The sequence below is a fragment of the Agelaius phoeniceus genome, chromosome 3, assembly GCF_051311805.1.
Source record: "Agelaius phoeniceus isolate bAgePho1 chromosome 3, bAgePho1.hap1, whole genome shotgun sequence".
In the NCBI taxonomy this organism is placed as follows: Eukaryota; Metazoa; Chordata; class Aves; order Passeriformes; family Icteridae; genus Agelaius; species Agelaius phoeniceus.
In genome coordinates this window covers 28,091,897-28,118,786 of record NC_135267.1, presented here as the reverse complement: position 1 = coordinate 28,118,786, position 26,890 = coordinate 28,091,897, and the positions used below count along the sequence as shown (strand labels likewise).

The 26,890-nt window shown below is 35.3% G+C and overlaps 1 protein-coding gene across 1 annotated transcript in view; it reads left to right on the top strand.

Moving 5' to 3' along the window:
- The window catches only part of MCPH1 (microcephalin 1), a 121,861-nt gene extending 96,611 nt beyond the window's left edge, over positions 1-25,250 (top strand). The window contains exons 13-14 of the mRNA XM_054629226.2: positions 22,665-22,902; positions 24,751-25,250. Of these exons, the coding sequence (XP_054485201.2) occupies positions 22,665-22,902; positions 24,751-24,806 (294 nt within the window). The 3' untranslated portion in view covers positions 24,807-25,250. The remainder of the gene's footprint in view (positions 1-22,664; positions 22,903-24,750) is intronic.
- The last annotated feature ends 1,640 nt before the right edge of the window (positions 25,251-26,890 follow it).

Here is a 26,890-nt window from a genome sequence, read left to right as displayed (position 1 = left end):
AATTATCAATGGCTTGATTGCTGCTTTTGCTTTCAGAATTTTTTTAAAAAGGAAACCTATTTAAACATATCATCTACAGTGATTTTTTTTTTTAAAAATGCATTTTATGGACATCATGAACCAAAAAAGCCACAAATTATACATCAAATTCAGATTGCTCTTCATTAACTTGTGATAGCTTAATTTCTCTACTTTCAAAACCTCCATTTTTCAACATTTATTTAATGTGAAGTGGGCTCCTTTGTATTCATATTTGTTTTTTACCTTGCTGGTTCTGCAATGGGGGCAGAAAATCTGTGCTCACTTAGCTCTGACCTAACTCTGCTGGCCCACAGTTTTAGGCTACAGTACACCCAATAAAGAAAAATAACACATGCTTTTAAGATAGCTATTTCAATAAACTGATAGCCTCAAGGACCAAAAAAAAAAAGTAATGCTTTAAAGGCAAACTGGGGGCTTCTCATTTAGAAGACTTTTCTAGTATCAGTCAGAACCTTTTTGTGATACATCTGTCATGGAAAATGATCAGAAGCTGTTGAAGTAAACAAAATGTGGGTCTGTTCTGCATTATTGTAATTTGCAGATGCCCTGTGCCTGCTTACAGAGGATAGCCCGAGGCTTTTAAAACTGTTAATGACATGAACAGTAGCCAAGAACTGTCTATATTTGAAATACAAGTGTATTTTTTAAATAAACCAGAATGTGTGAATCCTCACACAGTTGCCATTTGCATTAGATTTACACTGTGAGAATTTTTTTTTTTAAAATGCAGATTTCTCACCAAACATTCTGTGGACTAGTTAAACAATTGAAAGCATTTTCAAGAGTATTATCACTAGTTCAAATATTGGCATTCATGGCTGGTCCAAATCAGGCTTTACAGTAAGTGAAACTTGGTTCCCTTTCATTGATTTCTCAATGTTCATTAATTCATTAAATGTTCATTCATCAAATTCCATCTCTTTTCTGGCTCTTCCATGTCAGAAGGAGGCACTTGTTTCCAAAAAAACTGAACTGGCAGATGGCTTAGTAAGTATTGCACCATATCACAGCTGGTGGAATGAAGTAATTTTAATGAACAGAAAACAAACAGAAATTAAAGTATTCAGAATTGGAAATAAGAAAGAGAGGATTTCTTATCTTGTCCTTTTCATTTTCTTCTTGTTTTTTTTTCTAGTTAATATTCTTCTGTAGAGGTAGAGTTGCGAATCCTAAATCCTAAATACTAATTGTTGAAATTCAGGACAGTTTGGACTGTATAACAGCTCTGTCCACAGACATCAAATACACTGTAGCTGGTAGTGCATCTGCTGTAAATGAAGGTTTTATCCACTTATACATTGTGTCATTTTTCCAGTTTACCAGGCATCTGAAAATCAGCCTGGTTTCAATGAAAATATATAGTAAGCCATACTCCATATGCTTTTCATCTGAGACATAAGACTTGACTGTGTAATACTGGACATCCCCCATTCTGTGGGACATCTGCCAAGCTCAGCAGAAATAAAAGTTACAGGCAGTAGAATAAAACCAGAGGAATAAGTGATTACTAAATCCTTATTCTGTTTTTAATTTTTATATTCTGCTCCGGTCTCAGCTGTTAGAGTCAACTTTTAACAATGTCTCTGAACTGGAATTCCCATGTATTCTGTACTTTAAAATGCTTTGTGGTTAAAACTTTAAAATGTTTAATGTTCATAAATGAATGACAGATTTTCAGAGGTTCTCAGTGTAGACTTAAGAGACTTTCAAAAATCCTAGTATGTCTCCCTTTGCATCTTTAGGTAAGAATGTATCTCTGATCTACGAGCTTGGAAAAGCCTAAGAGGCTTTTAATACGTTCTGTGCATGAGTAGTTTAGGTTGTATTTGAAATGTAAACTGGAGCTGTTACAAATTTTCTCAAGAGTTTTGGGGTAAAAGATAAATCTTGCCTTGTTTTTGGGTGTTGCCAGTGATTATGTTACTCTGTCCTTTTGGTCCTAGATTATGAACTAATTAGATTAAGAAAGAAATGATAGCTTAAATTTAGGGGAAATAATTCTATTTCTCGTGGTTACAGAAGCATGAAAATGTTTCTCTGCAAAATGGCAGTAGAAGGCAACAAGTAAATAAAAAACATATTTTTTAGCATAATTTTGAAAGCCAGAATCCTGGTTTCTGAATAGTTCAGTTAGCAGTCCCAGAAGTGTAAATTCTAAAGTCCTATTGTAAGACCTTCCTTTCACATTTCCAGAATATGAAAGTAAATACTGATAACATCTGCCTATTTGGCATCACTTTCAAGATGTTGTTTTCTTGTATCTATTTATAAATCTAATACTGTTCAACTCCTTTTTATTGGCATGTATGTGTTTATTGTACCTCTCAATACCTTGGATGCTGTAGAAAACTTCAAAGTAAATTAGAATTGAGTTCCTGTCTACAATACAATCCACAGTCACATACAGGTTTCACTTGCTAAAACTTACTGTGGCTGCAGGTAGAATTTTTATAATGTTCAGGTTAATGCATGTGGAGGATTTTTTAAGCACTTCAGCTGCCAGTCTAATGGAAAGAACCCTGAGATATTTATCTTCATTTATCATGCTTTCAGTTTTAGTATTAACTATGTTACAAGAGAGAGCATAAATCATCTACTTGGCATCTCACTTTTAAACCCAGGTTAAAAAGGTACTACCAGGCTATTACTTTCTGCAAGTTACATGCTGCTTTTGTAGTATTCTAGTCCTTCAGTGCTGTTTCTTTGTCTGTGTTACATCTGTGAAACTCAGAATAACCCCTGTATTCAAGATATTGCTAACAGACAAGAAAGGAAATTTTACATATTCAGGATGCATATGTAAATTACTATTTTTATTTAATAAAGATAGAATGTTGAGCCTGGCACTAATTTTATCCTTTATTACCAGTGAAGACATGAGAACTTGAAGTACATCCTGCTTCCATACCAGGGAAATTGGCTCAAAGTGGAAGGAGGAAGACATAGCATCATTTTTTGTGGAATACGTCCTTTAAATGTTAGTTCACAAAGACCTGCTGAGTCAAAAGGCCAATTTTATCTAAAATTTGTTTTTAAAAATGTAGTGTACTCAGGTGTACATAGCATACATGACAAAATAGCCAAGATAAAACAGCTCTAGAAACCTGTTGGACTTTATGGATTCATCTGATTGCTATTCAGAAGCCCATCCTGGGAAGGATACCCACCTACTTCTGTGCCTTCTCTGGCTGATATGCTTAATCTATGCACATGACTATAATCTAGGAGCACATGGTTATGTTCTGTAATGACTTACAAATAACTTTAACACCCCAATTAGCTCCTAAAAAGAGCTCTGTTTTATCTACATAGCTAATTTTCCAGGATAAAAATCAGTTCTGTAATTCCTTTTTACCACTCTGTGGTCCTTGCTTATAGTACAATGACCTCATATATCTGACTAATAGAATCTTGCTGCCTTGGTACACTTTGGTCACAAAAACTTTTCACTTGTTATTTTGCCTGTAATTGTGATGTATTCTCTAGTTTCCTCTCTGCATTTGACTAGTTTGGACTAACATGGAAATGAAAAATGAGTGAATGTAAATTTTTTGCTAAAAGAAAGTTGTTGACAGCTTGTTCCAGTCCAGAATTTTCTCAGCACATAAACATAGACTACATTTCATAAAACAATGCTGCAGTTTTGTTTGTTTGCTTTGGGGTTGTTTTCCGAGTTTCTTGAAAAGATCTGATTCTTAAATGAAAAGAAACACTGGGATGTGTTTAGAAGGGCATAACAAAGTACCAGAAGAGCAAGCAAAGACTGCAGTAAAGAAGCTGAAACTAGTTTACAGGTAATAAGAACAGACCCAGGCCAATATTAATTGTGAGGAAGAACAGATGTTTCTATTGCTCTATTGATGTAGATTTGGTAAATTTCCATTTTGCTGCAATAGTAGCACATTATGTATGCATTACACATGCTTTTACATTATCATCTGAACTGTAATGCAATTCTAGAAATCAGCACTTGGGGAAACTGTGTTATCATTTAAAAACACAGTCAAAGTTTCACTTTGATCTTTTTTCCACGGTAGAAAAAAACAGTCAAGTTTATGTGCCTTTGTCTTTTCTCTTCTGGTGATGTTGCACTGTGATTGCGTTTGTCTGTATGATTCATTACAAGCTCACTGGCAGATGGTCACGTACACTTTGCAAAAGTGCTTGATGCTAATAATCAGCTTTTAGCTTTAATATTCTTTTCCTACTGTAAGTAATGTATATTATCATAATGCCTAGAAATATCATGGTTGTTTTAGTCATCTAAATACCTTTATCCTTCAGTAAAAAAGGTTTCTCTGTACATGTTCAGTATATTATGAGTGAAACCTACTGCATGTATGGATGGTAGTGATAGAAAAATTGGAGTTCTGTCTTCCATATATGAACAAAATGGAAGAATGAGAGTTTCATAAGACCAGGGTGTGCTAGAAAACCTCCTGGCTCCTGCATATAATGATTTTTTTGTTGGTTAAGCCATTGGAGCCCCACAGGGGTTATACAACTAATGCTTCAGAAATCCTGCTTTGTCTTACTTGATCCTCACACTTGTTATGGTAGAAGGAAAGTGTTTATGTGTATTTTATTTGTTTATGTGTATTTTATTGCATAACAGTAAATCAGGCTTATATGCAGTGTTTATCTGTAATAGTTAAAATGCTGTCAGTCCAAAATACATTCCATTTATTTAAAAGGTGAACTTGTAAAGAACTACTTCTACGTAGCACAGAAGAATGTCTATATCAAGAACTGTTGTTTTATAAGAGGAAAAATGTGTTGAATTATGGGCTCTTATTATTATATTATCATTTATTTAACCGTAGTTCTAGATGGAATAGCTGAAGAAGCAAAAATATGATGGATCTTTGTAGAGACCCTTTATAGCTATGTTGGGATGGGAAAGTTTTTGGTCTGGCAGTTTTAGTGGAGCTGTTGAGATGCTCTTGTTGTTTGGGTTTTTTTTATTATAGTTGTAGTACACTATATCCAGGCAATAAAATTAGTTACAAATCTGACTCCCTCAAAACACAGTGTTATGCAATGATTCCAGCAAAAGTGAATCTTATTTATTTAATTAAATTTCCCTTATTTTTAATAAATTCCTTACTGTTTCTTCATTTAGTCATAAGCAAAAAGTTGTACTGCAACTCTGTCCATGACAGTGTCTCTACAGGGTAGGATCATAGCCTACAGATCTGATATTTTTCTGAATGTATTTCTCCATTACATTCTGAGAGCTTTAGAATGTATATTTTAGCTGATATAGCTTGTCTTCTCAGGCACTTTCGTAAGTGTGTCTAAGGTACAATCTTAACTGCAGAATTCTGTCCTCCAAAACAGAGGCTGAAGTAATTCACAGTTAATATGAAGAAAATACTCCATGAATATGCATGAATATGTGCCAGATTTTGTCCTGCTAGTCTTAGTTTCCCTGATATAAGCATTTTAATAGTCTCCTTTGATTTCTAACTCCCATACCTTTGCTCCAACCACACAAACACCAAAAAAAAAATCAATTTTAAAATGTATTCATAAGATAGTTATCAAAATTCTATCATCAGCTGATTTACTTTGAAATTATGATTTTGACTTACTGTGCTTGTGAGTATGTGGTTTTTATATATTAATATACTTCTCTACTTGTTCTTACTGTTTTGTGTTTTATTATGTGTTGATGATACAAGGTCTTCTGTTGTAGACCTTGGAGGTTTTCTCAAAGACAAGAAGTTCCACTGTCATGTTTTTCTATCGATGATTTACGTCTTGTGTATTGAAGTTATTTATCATAAGTATTTAAAAGATGGTCTAAATTCATAATTTTTAAAAAGTATTATTTAATATTTGCCTGAAGTTTGTCCCAGAGGCTGCAATGAAAAAAGAGCCTTGCTTTGCTAGTCAGTAAATTACTATTACAAAGGTAATATTTCTTCATTATTTTCCACTAAACATGAAAGCAGACTTTGTATTTCATTACATTGTACAAATCCAAAACAAAGGATAGTGTCTGCACCAGGGACCTTTTGATCTTCAGAAGAATATTTCTGTCCCTTTTTTTCCCCAATCTGACTGAAAGGTCACACTTTACCCATATTTCGTTCTACCAGATTTATTTGTGGCCTTGAGGCTTTATCAAATGCATTTCAAGCAGGAAATTCTGGCAGTGATTCACATGAGAGGCTTTTACCTGTGGAGATGAGGCAGCCTGATTCTGCTCACCTTCAATAGTCTTTGTTGCATGTCATGCCTACTTTTAAATCTATTATAGAATAGAGAGAGAAGTCTAACAGCAGTATGTTTGCCTGAGGGACAGGAATTTTATGGGTAGTCTGAATTGGGTGGAATTTTGTTGGTTCTTTTAACAGTAACTATTCATTAGTATCTATGTTTTAAACTGAACATATGAGGACCATCCAGGGAAAAAGTATAAAAATTCTGTTTAGTACTAACTTTCTAAAATCAAAGAAAATACACATTTAAGAATTAGCTTTAAGGTATCCTCACTAACATGTTAAGACTGAAAAACTTGTCCCAAAATTTTAGTGATCTACCAAAAGTTTTGCCTAGCCTCAGAGATTCCTGCCTGAATCAAGGTACATTTTAAGTGCCTTGAAACAGCTGCAGTTTCAATACAAAGCAAGGCCAAACTATAGATTTTATTGAGTATTATTACTGAAATTCTGGGTTTAGTCTAACATGCAGGAGGTAGAGAACTATGACATTAATTAAGTTTTGCACTAAACTTTACTATGTGGAACTATATAGTTGAGTTGATTATGGCTTAGAAGAGAAACTGTAAAATATGAATGGCATAAATAATTGAAAGATCTGTTTGTCCCATCCCATTGAGTTTTTGGTTTGGCTAAGCTCACATTTATGAAACTAAAGATGTGCTTCTTGAAGCAGTACCATAGTGTGATCCCATAATTATTATTATTATTATTCTCTGTGATGTGGATTGGGCTGGTTGTTTCTTACTCATGTAGGAGATGCTGAAGGACATGTAGTGGTTCATCTGATATTAAAAGTAGACATTTTTTCTTGGGTTTTTTGCTTCAGGTTTGTTTGTTGGTTTTGGGTTTTTGTTGGGGATTTGTTTGCTTGTGGGGTTTTTTTCTAAAGGTTCATAGAATCATAAAATGGTTTGATTGGAAGAGGTCTTAAAGATCATCAAGCTGCAACCCACTCCACCATGGACAGGGACACCTTCCACTAGACCAGGCTGCTCAAAGTCCCATCTAGTCTGGCCTTGGACACTTCCAGGGATACATCCACAGCTTTGGGCAACCTGTTCCAGTGCTTGACCACCTCACAGTAAAGAATTTCTTCCTAATATCTAATCTAAGCCTACTCTCCATCTTAAGGCCGTTCTGCTTGTCCTGTCACTACATACCCTTGTAAAAAGTCTCTCTCCAGCCCTCTCGTAGCCCCTTTAAAGTACTGGAAGGTTGTTCTAGGGTCTCCCAGGAGTTTTCTCCTCTTCCAAGCTGAACAATCCCAACTTTCTCAGCCTGTCTTCGTAGGAGAGGGACTCCAGCCCTCTGGTCACCTTTGTGATCTCCTCTGGACTCGCTCCAAGAGTTCCATGCCCTTCTTATGCTGAGAACCCCAGAGCTGGATGCATCTCTCCAGGTGGAGTCTCAAGAGTGCAGAGCGGAGGGACAGAATCCCCTGCCTTGCCCTCCTGGTCACGCTGCTTCTGATGCAGCCCAGGATATGTTTGTCTCTCTGGGCTGCGAGTGCACACTGCCATCCAATCTCCTGTTGTGTGCTTTCCCCAAGAGCATCTCACCACTGCTGTAGGGCTGCTGGCTTCTTCTCAACAGCACTGCCAAGTCATTCTCCTTTTTGATGAGATCATTCCTCAAACATAGGGTTTTTCCAGGATTAACTGCACTATTTCTATTTTCATGCTACACTCAGAGGGTGTTGCAGACATTGTAGTGGTTATTTTTTCATCAGGAGTTTTCAGCATCCTCCACTGGCTTTAGCCATTTACAGTGGATGTTTTTTCTACTGCATTCCAGATTTGTCTAGAACACAACCCCAAGCATCTGACTGGGGTTTTAGCTTCATTTGCTGGAAGCCTTTGGTTTATAAGACAAAGAGGTAGTGCTCTCCACAAAGATACAATGTGCACATGGACTTATCCAAAATGACATTTGTTTGATTAATCATAACTCCTACTATAGTATCCTTTTAAGTTTGGGCTTCTGCCTGAGTGAATCAGCACTTCCAATTCTGTGGTTAAATAAATTTAGGAAAGAAACCACATATGTTGTAATATATAGGCTGTATTGTACTTAAGCAGACAGTTACATTAGGCAGGTCTGGTATTTACCTTTTCATGAGAATTTGTCTTTCTCATGGTTAATTGCAAATAAAGTAGACGGAGGTCAAAATGTGAAAATTATGGAAAGATGATATTGGAAAGGATTCTTATTGCTCTTATCTTATAGATCATGCTGATGACAACACAGGAACATTTCCACTTTAAAAAGATTCAAACGATATGTTAAATAGTATATTTAAAGTATTATGGTGTTCTAAAAATATTTTTAATTAGTTTACACAGGTGGTATTACATTTGTATGGCATTAGAGGAATTATTACCTTTAATAGCTTTCACAAGACACTATTAGTGGAAACCCTGCTACCCATGTTTTATCTCAGAGAACTGCATGCCATAATTAAGCGCACTTAAAAAGCCAAATTAAACTGAATGAACAAGTAACCAGTAAGGATGTTCTCTTGAGCATTCATTCTTACCATGATGAATGATGCTTGTTTTTCTCTTCTCTTTAATTAGAATGTTTCTACATTTGCCAAAGAAAATGTTGGAATGAGGACAAAAACTGAAATTATAGGAACAGGGTTTGATGTAATAGCTTATTTGTAAAGGAAACACAACTTGTTTGGTATTTTATTGAAACAGGAAGTTCAGAACCTCAGTACACACAAGCACAACAAATTCTCAGGTGCTAGTTGAGTCATCTGTTGTTGGAAGTAGCCTCATAGAAGGCTTCCCCTTGATTTAGTTTTAATCTTCAATTAACAAAGGGAAGGAAATTACATACAGATTTAGTTTTAGATTATGTGCAAAGCTCTCTGTTGCTTTTTAGCTGTCACCCTGCATGCTTTGTGACTTTATCATGCTGGCACTACCAAAGTGTGCCTCAGTGAATATATTCAGCTTTTAATGAACATAAAAAACCTGATGTATTCCTTTTATTTATAAAATAATATAAAACTTGCCTAGTCAAAGTATTTTGATTTTTCCTTCTCTATCCATCTCATACCTGATTTCAGCTTTATTTCAAACTGGAGAGGTAATCAGCTATGATAAATTGTAATTGATTAAACTACTGTTTTAAGTTTAGTATGGAATTACTTAATTTTTAACTGTCATATTTGTTTGTAATATATAGCAGAGAATGTTACATAACATTCTCTGTTCTATAGCAGAGAAGACATGACAATGCCATGTAGTTTTGTTTAGCTGTGAAATCATTAAAAACCACTTTGGAGTTTATGTGTGTATCTTCTCAGAAGAAGACTTAGCCTTCCCCTCCCTTCTAAGTCTGTAGGACACTGGCCTCTCTTTAATAAGAAGGATTTATTGAATTCCCTCCAAATCCCATCATTACTCTTTCTCTGTTTAACCCCAGGAGTATTAGAGTGTTGTGCAGTGAGTCCTTGCCTCCATTAACAGTCTGAGCAATGATGGCTTTATGGCTCTCCCAGTATCAGTCCACAGCATAAGGACAAATGCACTGCACCTTAAACAGACACTTAAAAAAATATTCCATGGGTAGCATTAGAACTACCATGCTAGCTCCTCAATTTTAAATCTAATAGCATTTTAAAATAAAATATACACATGATCCAGTGAGTGTGGAGGACATTTTTAAACTTTTTCTCTCATGCAGGACTAGCTAGATTATATTCTTTTTCTTCATTCTCTTAGTGTATATAGGTTAATATAGTAGGTGTGCAAGCAAACAGTTACCTTCATGAGAGTTTGCATTATTATAGGACTAAAGTTGTATTCCTGATAAACCCACCTTATTCCCATGGATTTTAGTGGGATTTATGGACTGGGCCAGAGCTAGGTATGATAAATATTTATTTACATACATTTACTAGAAAACTAGTGTGCAGGAGAGAAGCACTGAGCATTTTATCTAAGCATTGAGCATTACTGAACATTTGTATTTTATCTAAGATATCCAGCTGTGTGACTAGAAAATAACTACTGGTTTTCCTTGAAGACCGTGACTGTTTGTGCTTCAGGGTATTTATCTTGCATTTAAGCTCAAATCCCAGTTGCTCATATTTTATGGACAGTACTTGCTGAGTATCCTTTGGTTTTCAAAGTGGAACTGCTTGCATATGCAATGACAGCCTCTTGAAAAGGCTTTCTGCTTTCACTAAAGCAAAAGCACTTCAGGTAAAATCCAGATAGACTAGAAAGTGGTAGACACTCAATACTGCACCATTCTTAGACAAAGAACAGCAGGAATATAGGAAAGGAACTCAAAAAGGAGGACAGGGTCAGGAGTTTGACCCTACAAACTTTGCCCAGCTAGCATGAGAAGTCACTGAAAGTCCACTACCATAATGTCTGCCTAGTTCTCCGTATTTAACTGCGTCACAACTGGCAAGCTCAAATTTAAAACAAACCCGAATTCCATATGCAATTTACAAGAATATTTCCTTTTTTTTTTTTAAGGTTTTTAGAACATCACCATTAGATTTTCAGTAAACTTGTGGACTTTCTTGTGAATTGATTTTAGATTGTCACTTCAGATTAGCACTTCAATAGCTTCACCTTTAGTGTCATGCTTTCATTTTATCTTCATTAAGACAGTTCCTGCAAGAGCAAATGCAAATATCAAATAAGTCAAATTATTATTGTTCCATTATCTTTGTCACTGAAAAAAGTTAAATCAGAAATAAGTAATAAAAAAAGGGAAAAAAGCAGAAATGTTAAAATGTCAAAATCCCAAATGCATCTGAAATCCTAATCAGGAATAAGATTGTATTCCAAATAAGGCTTTTGTTTCAAGCTTCTTATTTGCAGCAATAACATGTTAGACTTCTGTTTTCCTCCAGCATTTGATCAGGTTACTGAGACACTGTCTGGTCTGCCTCCTGTAGACTCTTGAGAAGAAAGCAGTGGGGTGATCTGCTGCAAATGAGTTTGGTGTATTAGCTCACAAGTTTGTAAATGTCAATTCCTTAAACAGGTACTGGAAATGGTTACTTTTAGAAAAGCATCATTTGTTACCATGCACAGCTTATGACTGTGGTTTGTGAATTCATTTTTTTCATTTTATTAAAACAAATCCTTTTCAAATGCTTATCCTTAACTTGAGAAATAAGAGCAAAGACAATAAATTTAGTGTCAGGTACTCAGCTATTACCCTACCAACTATCATAGCTTTACACTTACTCTGTATTCACAACATAAATATTTCTCCCTCAATTATACAGAAGATAGTCCCAGCTTTCTGTCACGATATAGTCAAAATTCTTATATTATTGTCATGCTAAAAAGTACAATCATTCATTAAAATAATCTTCAAATAGAAATAGCTTGTCATGTCTTTTGTTTAGCACCTATGAAAAAAGTGGACCTCCCCAAAAAACATTTCTTGAGTAATGATAATTTTAAAACATAATTGATAAAAACCACCTGGTCAAATATATGAACATGTAGGGGTTTTTTTGCTCTGTGTGTGCCAGCAACTCCACTTGCTACTTTTAATGCTGGAGGATTAAATGTCTCTGCTTTCCATTCTTCCTATGGGATCTTCCAATTTGTGACATAGATTAAGTGAAGAGGAGATGTTATTACACATAAAGAAGTATTCCTGCCAGGGAGTACTACTTAGGGAAGTTATAGAGGTAATCATGATAGCAGTTCTTTTGGGAGTTTCTGAAAGCAGCCCAAATCAGGTCAAGTTTTGCAGTGGGCAACATTCCACAGCAGTTGCACCATGTGTGATGCCAGGTAATCTGTTTGAGTGGGCTCATTTTTGTGATTCTCAGACAATTTTAAAGATTTTTGCTCTTGAATTTTGATGTAATTTCAACTGACCCTTTAGTTCATATTTTAAAAACCAAGAATTCCCTGCTAATTATCATTGTAGTGCATGTGTTTCCCTGTAAGTAGAGAGTTTGCATGGGACTTCTGAATGCAGTTCTCCAGGTTTCTGTTGTGCTTAGTCATTATGATGCATCTTTTTTATACAATTTAAGAAGAAAAATCTTTTAATTATACATCACATTTTGTTAATATTTTGTTTGGTATGTTGTAATATATTGTGTGCTAAACAGAAACATTTTGTGGTTGTTTTGATGAGGGAATACTTTAGGCTTCCCTACTTAGTTTTTCCTCTGTTGATACAAAAGAAATTAAAATAAGAAAGCAACTTTAAAAAAATCTAATTTGCTGATGCCTAAGTTTTCAAAGCCAAGTCCTTTTTTATTTGTTTCTCTGCAGCATATCAAAAAAGATTGAGAAGTCAATCCTCAGAAATTTGAAGGAAAACGAACTCACTGTGTTCAAGCTTTGACATATTTCATAAAGCTGTTGAAAACCTAAACATGAAAGCCAGATTTATGAGCTTTTTTAAAGTTATTTGTAGATTCCCAAGACGATTGTGTTCCCATCACTTACTGTAGCCTCTAAAACTCAAATGACGCTTAAAAATATTCATGTTTGGCACACACTGAGTGACTGCTGGGCGTTGCAATAGCATTCAGCTAAAACTGAAGAGTAGAGAGAAGAATTCTGAAGAAGTATTCTGTCTTCTTGTAAAACAATTCAGTCTGATGAGACACAGCAAAAGGACTCACATTTTCATATTTTAAAGATAAAACTGGCAATTATTTTAAATGTTAAGATTGCATTTATTATGGGTTCATACAACTGTTTGGGGAATGAGCCATTTGGGAACATCTGTATAACCCCTCACATTTGCCAGGCTTTTCCTTTCAACAAGATTGCTCACTTTGTTATTACTGGAATAGAAAACTCTTTTATTTATCAAAGTATTATTCATCTGCACATTGCCAGGTATAGCAAATCTGTTGACAGCACTGGATTTATCATTTACTGTTAAAGGCAAATGGAAGGATTCCCCACTTCCCTAAGCCAACAAAACAAATGTCATCCTTGAAACTCACTGCACAATATCCTGTGCTGATTAAAAAAAAAAAAATTAGACTGTCCAAAATGATCCAATAGCTGAAAAGCCTAAGGTAGTTGTAATGACCTTATAATTTTGAATTTTTTTCTTTAATGCAAATACTGGGCTTCCATGCCTTGTGTCTTCATCATGTGTAGTATTTAACCATGGGGAGTATCAAGTTGCTCTCCATTAAGTGCAGCATGTTATTAGCTCATGGAATTTCTGTTTCAGTGTGGTCTCTCATTACTGAAATATAGTTATCTGGAAATGTATTCTTTCAGTCTGTGAAAATGCAAGTGTTTACTCTCATATGATTAAACATTGCTATTTACTTCATTAATACTTCATTCCTTAAGCTACTCTGCTGAAATTAATAACATACTGGTCTCATGCACTGGTCTTCTTAAAACAAAAACCCGACAAACATTTTGCCTTATGTGGGTTGGGAGATTTTGGTAAGCCTCAAGGAGACCTTATATGAAATATGGGTAAATGGTTGCAATATGAGGGAATAAATGCCAAAGTGCAACTAATCTTCCTCCTTCTGTTGCTGTATAAGAATGAACTATGAGATACCAATATGGGCAAGTTGCAGCTGTTAAAAGACAGCCTACATTTAGCTGAGGTCATTATTTTTGTGCAGTTAATAAATCCATTTGAAAGAAGGATCCCATACCTATATCACTACCCCATTACATCTGCCAGAAGTGACTCCATGCTCTCTGGTGCCTGTGTCTAGGAGTCAGTGTTCCAGGCAACGGGAAAGGGATCTGCAGAGTGTGTGAGGAGTGAGTGATGAGAGCACCATGCACACCACACACACTCTGGGCTCTGGGCTCATTCCTGCCCCCTGAACTGAGCCCATCTTCTGAGCGTATTCCATCCAAATGGAGTACAGTGTGCCCTGATGGTTGCTCCACAGTGGGAACTAAAAGTACGCTCTGTGAGAATGACTAACAGATTCATTTCAAAATTGCATTAAACTAGACCAGTAAAAATGTAAGTATCTTTTCGCCAAAGGTCCTGTGAGGATAGATCCATCAAGAATAGATCTTTGTCAGCTATGAGGAAAAACAGGTCCATCTATATAATACATAACTTTTAAAGTCATGGCTGTTTGTCTAATTATTTGGAGGTTAAGATTTTCTTGGTTTGCATATGGTCTCAACTGCCTTTGTTCAACTGTCAGTTGAATTAAGGGAAGAAACTTCCTGTTCTTATTTTGCTTGCTTTGTGTTTTTGGGACATCTGGACTTGCATGCATCTACAAACTGTGTTAGGTGGAGAGTCCTACCAATAATACTAGATATAAAATGGTAGATTCAACATTGCTTACTTAGATCTCCTGCACAGAAGATCCATAAATGATCACATGAGCTCTCTGTCATAAACATAATGAAGCCACCACACCAGCACATGTGGGAACCATTGGCATAAAATGTACAACTGTTCCATCCATATACTGTATTTGTTATCTAGACTTTTGCTAAGCTACCAGGCTATAAAGTCCGATTAATCATGACCTAAAGTTAGTAGAACTGGAGATTCACTCTGTCAGTTCTTTAATTACTAATCTGTCTTCATCTCACCTCATGAGTTTTCTCACTTTCACCCTTGCAAATTTCCTCCCTCCCACCATCCCACAGAACGGGGGAGCAAGCAGCTCTGTGGTGCTTAGCTGCCACCAGGGCTAAGCTACAACAGACTGGAATTAATCTTGAGAGATAGAAGAAATGGTCAGAAGTAAGTATGATGGAGTTCAGTAAAGACAACTGCAAAGGCAGAGAAATAATCACCTGCAGAGTGACAATGCAATAGTTCTGCCCAAAGAGCATTTTAGAGGATTTGAACCAATATATGTAACCTCTGTCATACTCCAATAAAAGAGCCAGGCATTCAAGGATGTGTTAACAGGAATGCTAAGCATAAAACACATGAATTGTTTGCAGTGTGCAGAGAGCAGTGGTGGGGCCTGAGCTGCAAAACCATGTCTAGTTTTGGGCACTGCACTTCAGGAAAGATGTGGGATCCATTGGCAAAAATCCAGGGGAGAGTAACAAAACTATCAGAGGTCTACAAAATATGACCCCAGTGCAAAGACTGAAAGAACTGTGTTTGTTTAGTCTAGAGACAGCTGACTGGAGACATGATAACTGCCTTCAAATATTTAAAGGTTGTTGCAAAGAGGAAAAGAAGAAATTGTTCTCCATGTCCCTTGGCACTAGGACAAGAAATAATGGGCTGAAAATGCATCAGAGGCAATTTAGGTTATATAATTAAGGAAAGCTTTCTAACTGTGAGAGAAGATAAGCATTGAACTAGGTTGTGTATGGAGGTGGAAAATACCTATCTTCAAATTTTACAGGGATTCTTGGGGACTTGTCACATGTAGTACATGTAACCTTCATGGTATGCCAGTGGTGCAGGGCTCAGAGGTGTGTGTGCCACACTCATACACCACTTTGGCATGGGGCATGAAACAGGGCTGCTTTACTGATATTCTGGTGAAGAAAACCCTTCCCAATTATAATTTGCAGAATTTTGATTTAAATTTGCAATTGCAATTTGCATTCTTACCACTCACTGGTAGTCACTTGAGTTCTCTTGAAATAAGATGAAATGGAAGAAGGACAAGTTTTGAGGTATTTCAGAAGAAAAGTTTAAATTTCTAGTCCTGAAAAATCATTTCTTAGTTAGCTAATTTGTAATTAAAGGACTTTTTAATTTTAAAAATACTTAGTCTGTGTTGAAACCAAATGCAAATATATTTATTTCAGAATATTTTTGAAATTCTAAACAAGTCGTTAAAGTGACCCTATCTTACAATCTTATCAGAGTGTTTTTAAATTTTATATATATTGATAATACAGCTCCTTGATTTGCAAGTCATGGTTATTCTCAAAAGGGAAAAGACAATGTTTTACCCTGATTTGTTTTTTATTAATCTATGGTTGATTACATTGAATTATGTAGTTTTCAAAAATAGTACTATCTCTGGAAAACAAGGAAATTAAACTAAAAATAAGTTATTTTTTCTTTTCCTGCAAAAATTTGCTATGCCGGAAAAAAATGGTTCAGACATCTTCCAGTATAATTTTGAATATCCGCCAAACAGTAGATTTATTTGCCAAACATTTTCATACAGTATTCCCACTGGGACTCAGTCTTTCAGAGTATAAATTGGTGAAATTAACTTTTCTTATCAGTCTGTGGGATTTGAGAGAAGCACGGTTGTCTGCCAAAACGCAGTAGAAAGAAACGATATCAGCTGAATTGTCTGGATTGAAGTGTTCTTGCTTTTGCCCTTGCCTTGGCCAGGAAACTCTTATGTGAAGGAGTCTCAGAGGAGGGGAAGAAACTGTTTTGAATAACTTTCAGATAATAATACAGTTTTAACTGTATGCCATTTCTCCTTTTATTTTCCTTTTTATTTTCCAAGACCAGACATTGAAGCTTTCTTTTTTCTAGACCAATTTTTCTACTCTATCTTCTTCCACCTCTGGCTCTTCCAGCTCAGAGCACTGGGTTTTCTACTGCAGAAACATATGGCCTGTTTGCCTGTACACAATCTCCATGTATATGTATGTGTGTGTGTGTGTGTGTGTGTGTGTGTGTGTGTGCTGGGGGGCTGATGTAGCCTTATCAAGCATTCAAAATGTTCTCAGTTCTGACTGTCTGAAGTCTTGACAGACAGGGAGCTTCTGTTTCAGCCAAAGGATATCAATAACCAATGAGAAAGCATTGTTTCAATAAACAGTAAGAGATAAAGATGCCATATTTGTAATTAATTTATATTGCATGAATGTTGCAAGTTGAGTTTTGCTCTGAGAATGAAAAACATCACTAGCAATGTCGTGTCCAAGAGCAGAATGAGATTCTGGGTGCTGTTGAGATGAAAGGATGGCAGTACATCCAGAACCATTGGGGTCCTGCATCAGTGTTGTGCTCCATTAACTGGCACAACATTCTTAAAAGCTGAGGATCTATTTTTTTGTCATACTGCTTGCTGAAGGAAGTTGTTTCCAGGTCCTAACATGCTTTTCTCATGCCAGACATCACCAATTTATTTATCTAGTGCAGCATTTCAATGTAATTTTTTTCAGCTTTTAGTGAATACTATTTGAATTTTAGTATTCCCAACATGTTAAAAAAACTCAGACAAGTGCTAAAATAATTTTAAAAACCCAACAAACAAAAATGATAAGCTTTTAATTTAAGTTAAAAATGTATGGCACATGTTTTTCCTACAAAAATAGAGCTGCTATTTGATGAGTTGCTTCTATCCTATTAAACTCAATATTTAGAAAGATGAAAAAGAAAGCATTTCTTCTTTGTCTTGCAGCAGTACTGCATTGTTAACATGAATCACTCCTTGATCCCTGTAGGGTCCTGCAGATTCTGCAAATTCCTCACTGCAGGATAACTGTACTTTCAGAAGTCTGCACACTGCAATATTCTCCTTTTCATCAGAAGCAGGCTGATGGTTCACTTGTGTGGGTGTAAGCCCTTGATCTCTATGTATGTGGGGCTCCACATATGTGTTTTTCTTTTAAATTTTTACCAAAAGACAGTCTGAAAATATCACCTTGCAAGTTTAATGATTCCTAACAGGAATATAATTTTGATTTTGTTCCTCACAAGGGCTTCATAAAGAATTATAGCAACTGAAAATGTAAACATTACTTAAGACAGTGTATTGATCCATACTGAAATAATGTGAATATAAAAATCTTAGAGCTTAATGTTTCCCCAGCAACATCAGTAAACTATATTAAATTAATATGCTATTTTATTTGTCTTTTATTGTTAAATTTGTACATTATCAAAACATAAACCTTGTGGGGTTTGGTGTTCATCCATTTTGTAGGGGTTTTGTCATTTAATATTTGCAGAATAGTGAACTAATCCTTAACACTTCAACAGTCAGTTCTCTTTCTACTGAAAATAAGCAATAAATAAATTTTGATCATCAATTTCAAATGAAATAATACTTAGTCTTTGGATAGATATAAACCATAAAAGATACAATCTTCTCTCTTAAAACTTGTGTCTGCAATTTTATTTTTTGCTGTTTGTATTTAGTAGAATATATTAATTATTTTTGAAAGCAACAATCACCAAGATATTACAGCTTTCCATGTTCTCATAAATACTATATTAATTGCTTGAATATTAATTATAAAATAGATCATAAGGGGTTTTTTCAATTTATTAATGTTTAGTCAATAATTGAAATTAAGAATGAAGATTTATAATGCTTACATTGATTGTACAGTGCATGCACAAATTTTCAGACGTGTAATCATCAAAGATGGCTACATTATGTATATTCTTAAGTATACAGTACTCCACATTATCAATTCTAGGCTACAAATACCATTTTTATTAATTTTAATAAATCATAACCATACTCTTAATTTCATTTTTTGTGAAATATTATTATTCTAATAATAAATAAATAATAATATAATAATAAATGATAATATAATAATGAATAATATTATTATTCTAATAATATAGTCTAATAATATTATTCTAATATTCAGACTGCACATTTCTTCATGTGCTATTTTCTGAAAATTGGACACTGAAAATTGAGTGCTATATAATAATATATATTATAATATATATTATATAATATATTATATATATATTATAATATATATTATATAAATTATATATATTATTATATAATATATAATATATATTATATATATTATGTATTATATATATTATATATATACTAATAGGAAATTATCAGTTTCATCGCTTAAAAATTTCAATGTGCATTCAAAATATTTATTTTCTTACATATTACATGAATTCAGGTATTATTCAGAGATAATACCTTTGTAGCACTTGATAGCTGTCTCCTATGGAGTTTGTGGAGTTTTGTGTTGGTTCTGGCACCTTGCCCAGCAGGAGGTATTCTCATACAGTCCTAGACAAAACTACAAAGTTTAGGAGTTTTTATATTATGTGCTCTTTTGGCTTGGGGGAATTGAAAATGAGTCACAGGTGGGACAATAGTTGGTGAAGTTTTTTTGTGATTTTTTTACTTTATAGCAAAGAAAGACTTTATTTATTTGTAATACATTCTCCTTAAGTTTTACTTCTGTCAGCAGTATTTTTTTTTTCCATTGAAAACTTAGGTTCAAACAAACAACTACATTAATGGTACATTTATGAGAAAAGTATGCATGTAAAAGGTGTCTTCCTGCCATTCATCCAGCTAGTGAAAGGATGTGGTTTATGGTTAGAGTCTTTACCAAAAAGATTAAATAGATGGGTCAATAACACTTTGTTTTAGTGTTCATCTGCTAAAGAATACTATTGGAAATGAAAATCAGTGCTGTCTAATAGGCACTAACACAACTGTAACCATAACTACTGACTTATAGATCCACAATTTGTGGAAATAGTTCCTTTTGGGATCTGATATTTTCCCAGGCTTGGTCTCTGCTAGAAGAATTATTTATTTATTTGTAAAAGTTTGTATGAAATGGGTATGGTTTCAAAGGACTGGGAGCACCCCTGGAGTGCTGCAAAGGCTTTGATGTTGCGAAGGCAGCTGAGTCAATTCAGGGGTAAGAGCTGGATTGTGCCCTCTGGTCCCCCTGCCAAAGCCTGTGTGGTCAGCTGGCTGCCCTTCAGCAGCTGGCCAGCAGTGCAGCTTCCAGGCCAGTGGGCCAGCAGGGAAAGTCAACCTTCCAACCTTCCAGACTCCTCTCTGAGCTCTGAATGTAAACGCTGGGGGGGTTTGTAAACGCTGGGGGTTTTTGCCTGTGTGGGCATCCAGTGTGCTTGAGCAAATCCAGGCACAGCTGATTGGGAATGTGGTGGTGCTGCTCCAGACAAAGGAAATGCAGAGGTGACAGTCCATGTTGAACCCTTCCTTTGATGCTGCCACTGGCATGTGCTGTGTTCTTAGCCTGTCCTCCTCTCAAATGCACTGGTAATGAACCCAGATGGAATTGTAAGCGCAGTTTAAGAAAACCTGCTCTATAGCACAGCAGCATTTCCCTTCTCTGGGTGCTCCTACTATGTACTGAATGCATAAATAAAGCATGCTAATTGTGCACATGAGCTGAGGTGAGTGCTGTTAGGTCCTTAAATTTTGGGTTTCCTGATTTTATGATTAGCTATGTACACATTTGCTTTAATATTAATTTCATCCAACAGTTGTTTCTATCATATAAATGAGTTTTCATTACAATGGCAGCAAATAAATCCTTTCAGGGGAAATTTTTTAGGAAGCAGGAATACAATTAGCCCTTTTAAATAATATTCTCTAAAATATGCAGAAAATAGATTGCAACAATTTATATTTGTTATCTTCCATCTAACACAAGTCCTACTGCCTTCTTAAGATAAAAACTTACCGATTCTAATAATTTTTATCTTTAAAATCTTAGATTTTCAGGTTGGCAAAGCCAGTGTGACTTTTTTCTTTTTTAGTTAAATCTAATCTATTGTAGATAAACTAGCACTATACTCTCTTTGGAATTGTGTTTTTTCTATCAGCTGCATCTGATTTGTGCCAAAAATTCCAAAGAGCTGTGTATCAGATGAACTAAGATGGCATTGCATTTGTCATGAGGCTGTTAAGAGGTTGATACAAAGAGATTGTTATTTTTCACTATAGTGTGTACTTTAATTTGTTGAAAGTGCTTACAACAAGCACTTTCATAGTTTCACAATAGCATATTTTTAAATGAAGATTAATGATTGCAATCCTAGTAATACCAAAATCACACTGCTCTGTACATCACAGATTGCAAAGTGGCTTATGTTCCTGACCTAGTCTCCTTTTAAGACAGTGATCATGGCCTCTAAGCCTCACAAGACCCATCACAAACGGTACTCTTAGAGAATCCCAAATTAGATACCATGTGTTAAAACAGTACAATTATTAATTTTCTGGTTTTGTTGACACCAAGATGCCCAGCAGACAGGCACTCCTAGAAGAGTGTTCTGCTCAGATGGAGGTAGGCAATACTCCACTGAGTCCAAATCCAGAGTGCAAGGCATCAGGTGCAGGAAGGGCCATCGGATATATTAAGTAAGTTTGGGTCCTCCAAAGTTTGCAATATAACTGCAACAATACTGTGATCAACAAAATTACTTAGCAGATATGAGACAGGATTAGGTGTGCTATGCCATTCCTAAATCTAAGTTTACAAAGGAATAGAAAATATAGGGTATTTCTTATCTTGTGATTGAGTCTTTTTGGTCTGGTTCATCCATAGCAGTCACTGTCCTTATACCTTAGTGAATTCAGAAAGCAAAGAATCAACCTAATTTTATTCTCAGGAGAGCAACCAAGAAATTAACAACCTAAGAAAGCTGAATTATTTATTGATGGCAGAGATCTCAAAATTCAGGTTGACACGGATTGACATGTCCCAGAACAGCAGAGGCCAGTGACACAGAGCCACTGAGCTGAAGCCTCAAGTTACCGTGGGTTTCAGGCTTTGCAGAATCTTCCTCCAGCTCATTGATCAGAAGTGCTAAGGCAATTCACTTGGACTTTTATCTGTGAACATGCCGTGGAGCCATTTGGCTTTACAAACCCCTGCAAATCAGGTGGAGATTCTTACGTTGGCTGCACGTTTGCCAAGCACATACATTATCACATAAGATTCTTAAGTGCCTATAGCTTCCCAGCATGTTTGTGTGTTGAGTGGAAGGAATCCACTCCACAGCTAATTTTTTCCACTGTTCCAGTTACACCTTCTCACATGATACAGTTTCATATTCAGATGTCTCATAAACCAGATATATGAAAAATGACCTTGCCTCCATGCTCATGTTGTCATCTGTATAAAAAATTCCAAGCATCACATAATATGAAACATTTCTTTTTGTTCCCATCTTGCAATTAACTCCAGTCTCATTATAAATTTTCCAAACTTTGATAAGCAATACAAAATCAGAGCTGTTACCTGCATTGCTCTGGCAGGTCAATGGCAGCCTCACACTAAGAAATACAACCTTTTTTAAAAATTTTGGTATGAAAATTTTTTTTTGCATATCTTGGTGTTTACGCTTGCTATATGCACTGCTTTTATGCATATTACAGCTAAAGAAAATGGCTTTAATTGCTTCAACACTGTTCTGCCAGGTATATAATGAGAATAAAATTTGCCTTATATAGATCAAGTAGGTTTTTGCTATAATGATCAAATGTTACAAGCTGCACAGTATTCACAGAGAACTTCTTTTGGTTTGGGAATTGTATTGATCAAGTAGAGCAAATTCTTCATATATTTTACCCAAGAATTTCTGATACACTTGAAAAAGTAAAGTTGATACTAATATATTTCTTTCTCTTTTTTTCTAAATTATGAAAAACAAGGATTAGTTTTACTTTGAGTGGAAATGTAACACACTGGTTAATTAATTTTCTTGTTTCCTCAAATACAGATCTGCAGGCTTCAGCGTCATCTATCCACAGGAAAATACCAGCAGAATCTCTTTTCAAACCAGCCTGTCATGTTTGTATCTCCTACCAGTCAGCCACCCTGCAAAAAGCTAATTGAACTTATACAGCTGGCAGGAGGGAAAATATGTAAAGCCTTACGTCAGGCAAAAATCTGTATAGGAAAAAAACCAGGAAAGAAGTACAAGGAAATAATGTCTTTATCAGAAAAATGGATATTAGGTAAGACACCAAATTTCAATTTATATAAAATACTGCAGAATATGTATTTAAAAAGTTATCCAAAGTATTTCACTAAACTGAGGTTATGAAGGGAAGGAAATGGAACCAACTGCTACAGCTAGATTTTCAGGAAAGTTGTCTCTATGGTGAGATCTTTCTCTTACAACTAAGAGGGCTTTATGATGGTCCTGGTACTCACCATTTTAATTTTTCCTAGAACAAATATCATTCAAATATCTTCAAATGTATCTTTTGTATGATGGTTTCACTTAGAACAAACTAAATTATGGGAAAATGCTTACATGAGAATTGCTTTCTAAAACAGCATGTATTTCAACTTTAGATGCGGTTTTAACTGGTATAAATTGGCACAGTAACACTGAAATATAGTGACTGGCACCCTCTGATAAATTTTCCTGAATGCTGTGTTGTATGAAAGACAATTTTTGCAGTCTCCATTTTACTTGCAAAAAGTTTCTTTTTAACACCTGCTGTTAAGTTTCTGAGTTCTTAGTCTATCATTTTTCCAACTCATTTGCCACCCATTCTGACAGACTCTAGTTTCAGCAAGAGTATTTCCCAAAAAGGGATCTTGTTTAGAAAAAAAAGCTCTAATTTATGTCATATGCTCTGTCAAACTTCTCTAGAAAGTGTCTCGCTCATACCCTAGCAATAAATGCACCACAGGAGTTGATGTTATATGAGAGTAGCCAAGAAAGTCCTAATCTCTTGACCTCAAATACTGTCAGATCATAATGACTTAAAACCTGAATGAAAATACCATTAAAGAAGAAAGGAAAAGTGAGCCATAAGGGAAAAATTATCATCTAAATGCACATTTTATGTCATATTTACTTAAAGTATAAGATAAAATTGTGAAGATTGACAAGGGAGACATAAGAAGGTGGCATTATTTCTTGTACCTTTCTCCAGTTTCTCCAGGAAGACTTAGAGAGCAAGTGTGCAAAAAAAAAGTGAGCAGGTAATGAAACCAGAGGTTTATGCAGGACTAAAAATAAGAGTAAATTGAACACAAAAGTTTCCAATAGTAGTGCTCCAGATGGACAAATGCAATCATCTAAAGCAGTGTGTGATTCATGTGTCCCACTCTTCTACTGGTCTCATGGGGGTCTGCCTTATCCCAGATCTCATGAGCTCCCTGCAGCTGCACAAGCCACCTTCAGGCCATCAGTGGACTGAAGGAATTGCATAGCCAGCTGCTAACAAAAAGGACTCTATATTTTTGTGCCATTTACAGATTTCTCAGTTCATTTTTGCAGTCTGATTTCTAATCACTACATCCTGCTAATGAGGCATGGTCACACTCCAGTTAATGGGTTTTAATTCGTTTTGATGAATCATCCAATCTCAGAAAAAAGTATTTCTATATGATGCTTTAAAGGAATTCTACAGAGTTTTGAAGCTCTGCCCCTTTCTCAGCAACTGCGTGCATAATAGTATGAACAGTGTCACCTATAAATTGCTGTCTTAAATAAATAAATCAGATCTGAAGGTGTTTCTAGTCTTTCACACTCAGCTGTTGCAATCCAGTTGGTTTGTGGCTATCTGCTTTCTGCTATTAGTACCAGCTGCCAATTAATTCACTCGAGGTTGACTGGAACAAAAAGCACATAGCTCAGTAATGCAGCACCCTTTTAAAACTTAAGTAAATGGTAAGTGCTTGCACTATTATCATTTGACTGTTCACATTTTTTTTCTCTCTGTGGGTTCTGAGCTCCACCAAACTGCTTTATACCAGAAACTGCTCTGAAGTACATTGTTGCTTTATCATCTGTTTCTTTTGCATTTTATTTTTAATAATCCTGGGGTTTTTTTAATTTATTTTAGATTCAATCACTCAGTATACAATATGTCCTATGGAAAACTACATTTTTCAGATGTGACCTAACTCAAGAGTTTCCATATGGTTGTAAGGAAACACGCCTAACTTGGATTCAACAAAGAAATAAGCTGTGAAGGAAATTCCAAAGAAAATGCAAGTCACAGACTTATAAATACAAAGGAACAATTTCTATATTTTTAATATTTGTGCCAGTGTTCATGTTGTGAAATTTTTAGGTTTTGAAATAAAGTATTTCCCTAATAAAAGTCATCTTCCTTTTGTTTATTTGTTGAAGCTCTTTGGAACTAAACGCTGAAGGAATCACTATTCAGTGGAAGGGAGTGGAATTTTCTAGTCTTCAAGCAAGGTTGGTCATGTTGCAGTGCAGCTAAAAGATGCACACTCAGCGTGAGTGAGTGTGCCTGAGCTGGGTCTGGTGCAGTTGGCAGGAGCTGTGACCCCAGCCAGATGCTGGGAATCCTGTTGGCTTTTCTAGTCCAAGTGCCTCTGCACACACCTGAAGGGCCATGGTGCCACATCTCCATGATCATTGCTAGGTACAGTTCTTTGGTAAAAGGATAAAGTTGCCCATGGTGCTCAACTCACACCTGCTGGTGTAAACTTGCACTTCTAAACTGAGTTTTCAAAAGGAAGTGAAACTCAGTTATTATGCTCAGATGTGTAGTTAAGGTATTGTTTTATTTCAGTGTCTTTAATTGAATCTCAAAATGTGTTTACCTTACACCTAGGCTGAAACCACAGTTACTGACTGAGTTAAATGCATTTAGACAGAACATCTTTCAAATGCTAAAATCTGTTTAAAAGGGAACATGCTATGAAATCCTTTAGGTATGCTTGCAAAATGTATGCAAATGTCTTACATGTTAAATTCCTCTTTAATCTGTAGATTTGTTTTTAGCAGGTACAAAGTGAGGTTTATATGTAAAGTATGTTGCATAGCACCTGTTGATCTATAAATGTACAAGCTCCTTTAAAGATTTCCAAGTACCAAATAAGTACCATACATCAAAATGATGTAGCATGACAGAGAGTAATGTTATCAAGTAATTTAAAGGCAGCTCATAACTCACACCTTCCAAACTCAATGTTCCCCTCAGAGTTCCCTCAGCATAAGAAAATGCAAACTCTGTATAAAAAAATATTATTCTGAGTTAATATTATGAAAAATCAAAATATAATAATTGATTTTAATGTTATTTTTACATTGCCATTCTATTGCATTGTTCTAATTCTTGGGCTTTTGAAGATATTTGAATATAAAAGTTCTGTAAACAAGGATTATACAATCTTTTTCTTCAAAACAACTTCAGCAGTATCTGTGGTGACAGGCTGTTTCAGGTACAAATTGCATTTGTATAGTTGCTCTGTAAAATGTTAAATGTACTTATAATGGAAAAGCTTCACATTATGATTCTTCTATGGAAAATTAAACTGATTTTGTTTTTTGAAATGCTAAGCACCTGTAACTCAAAAGGTTAAGACCTCATTTTCAAGTGTTACTTAGCTGATTTGGTATGTAAACTATAAAATCTAATTTGCTGAGATCTTTTCCTTGCTTAGTTTTCTGATATGCAATTTTTTAACAGTGGAAAGGGAAAAGTAGGAAAAGTATGTTTGATATAAAAACTGTTATGTTTGATACAAAATTTGGTAATCATGTCTGTCTACAAATTGTACAGTTTATCATCAAAACTATTTACCTGTTTAGTGCAGAGCACTGGTAACATATTATCACTCTTCAGCCTTGACCTTATGAGCCCCCTTATTAAGAAGGTAGTTGCCAAGTATTATATATAGTAAAATAAAAATACTTATATAGGTTATGGTATGTGAACATATGGTTGCCAGTAAATAACAGAATCATTTGTTTGAATTATACTGCTTTACTTTGACTTTAACAACCTCCTGGTTTTATTTTTTAGTAATTTCCTAAGTGTACTACCCATAAAAATCTGTCACTATTCATTTATAGAATATAGCACTCCAAATCAGCTTTCTCATAAATCTTCTTAAGATTAGTCTCAGCTATTTAAGTTGTAACTTCTTGGATCATCTTGTTGGTCTTTATTAGTCACACATGTAAAGACTTGACAGTGAAAAGTCTAATATCCTTTTTTTCTAAAC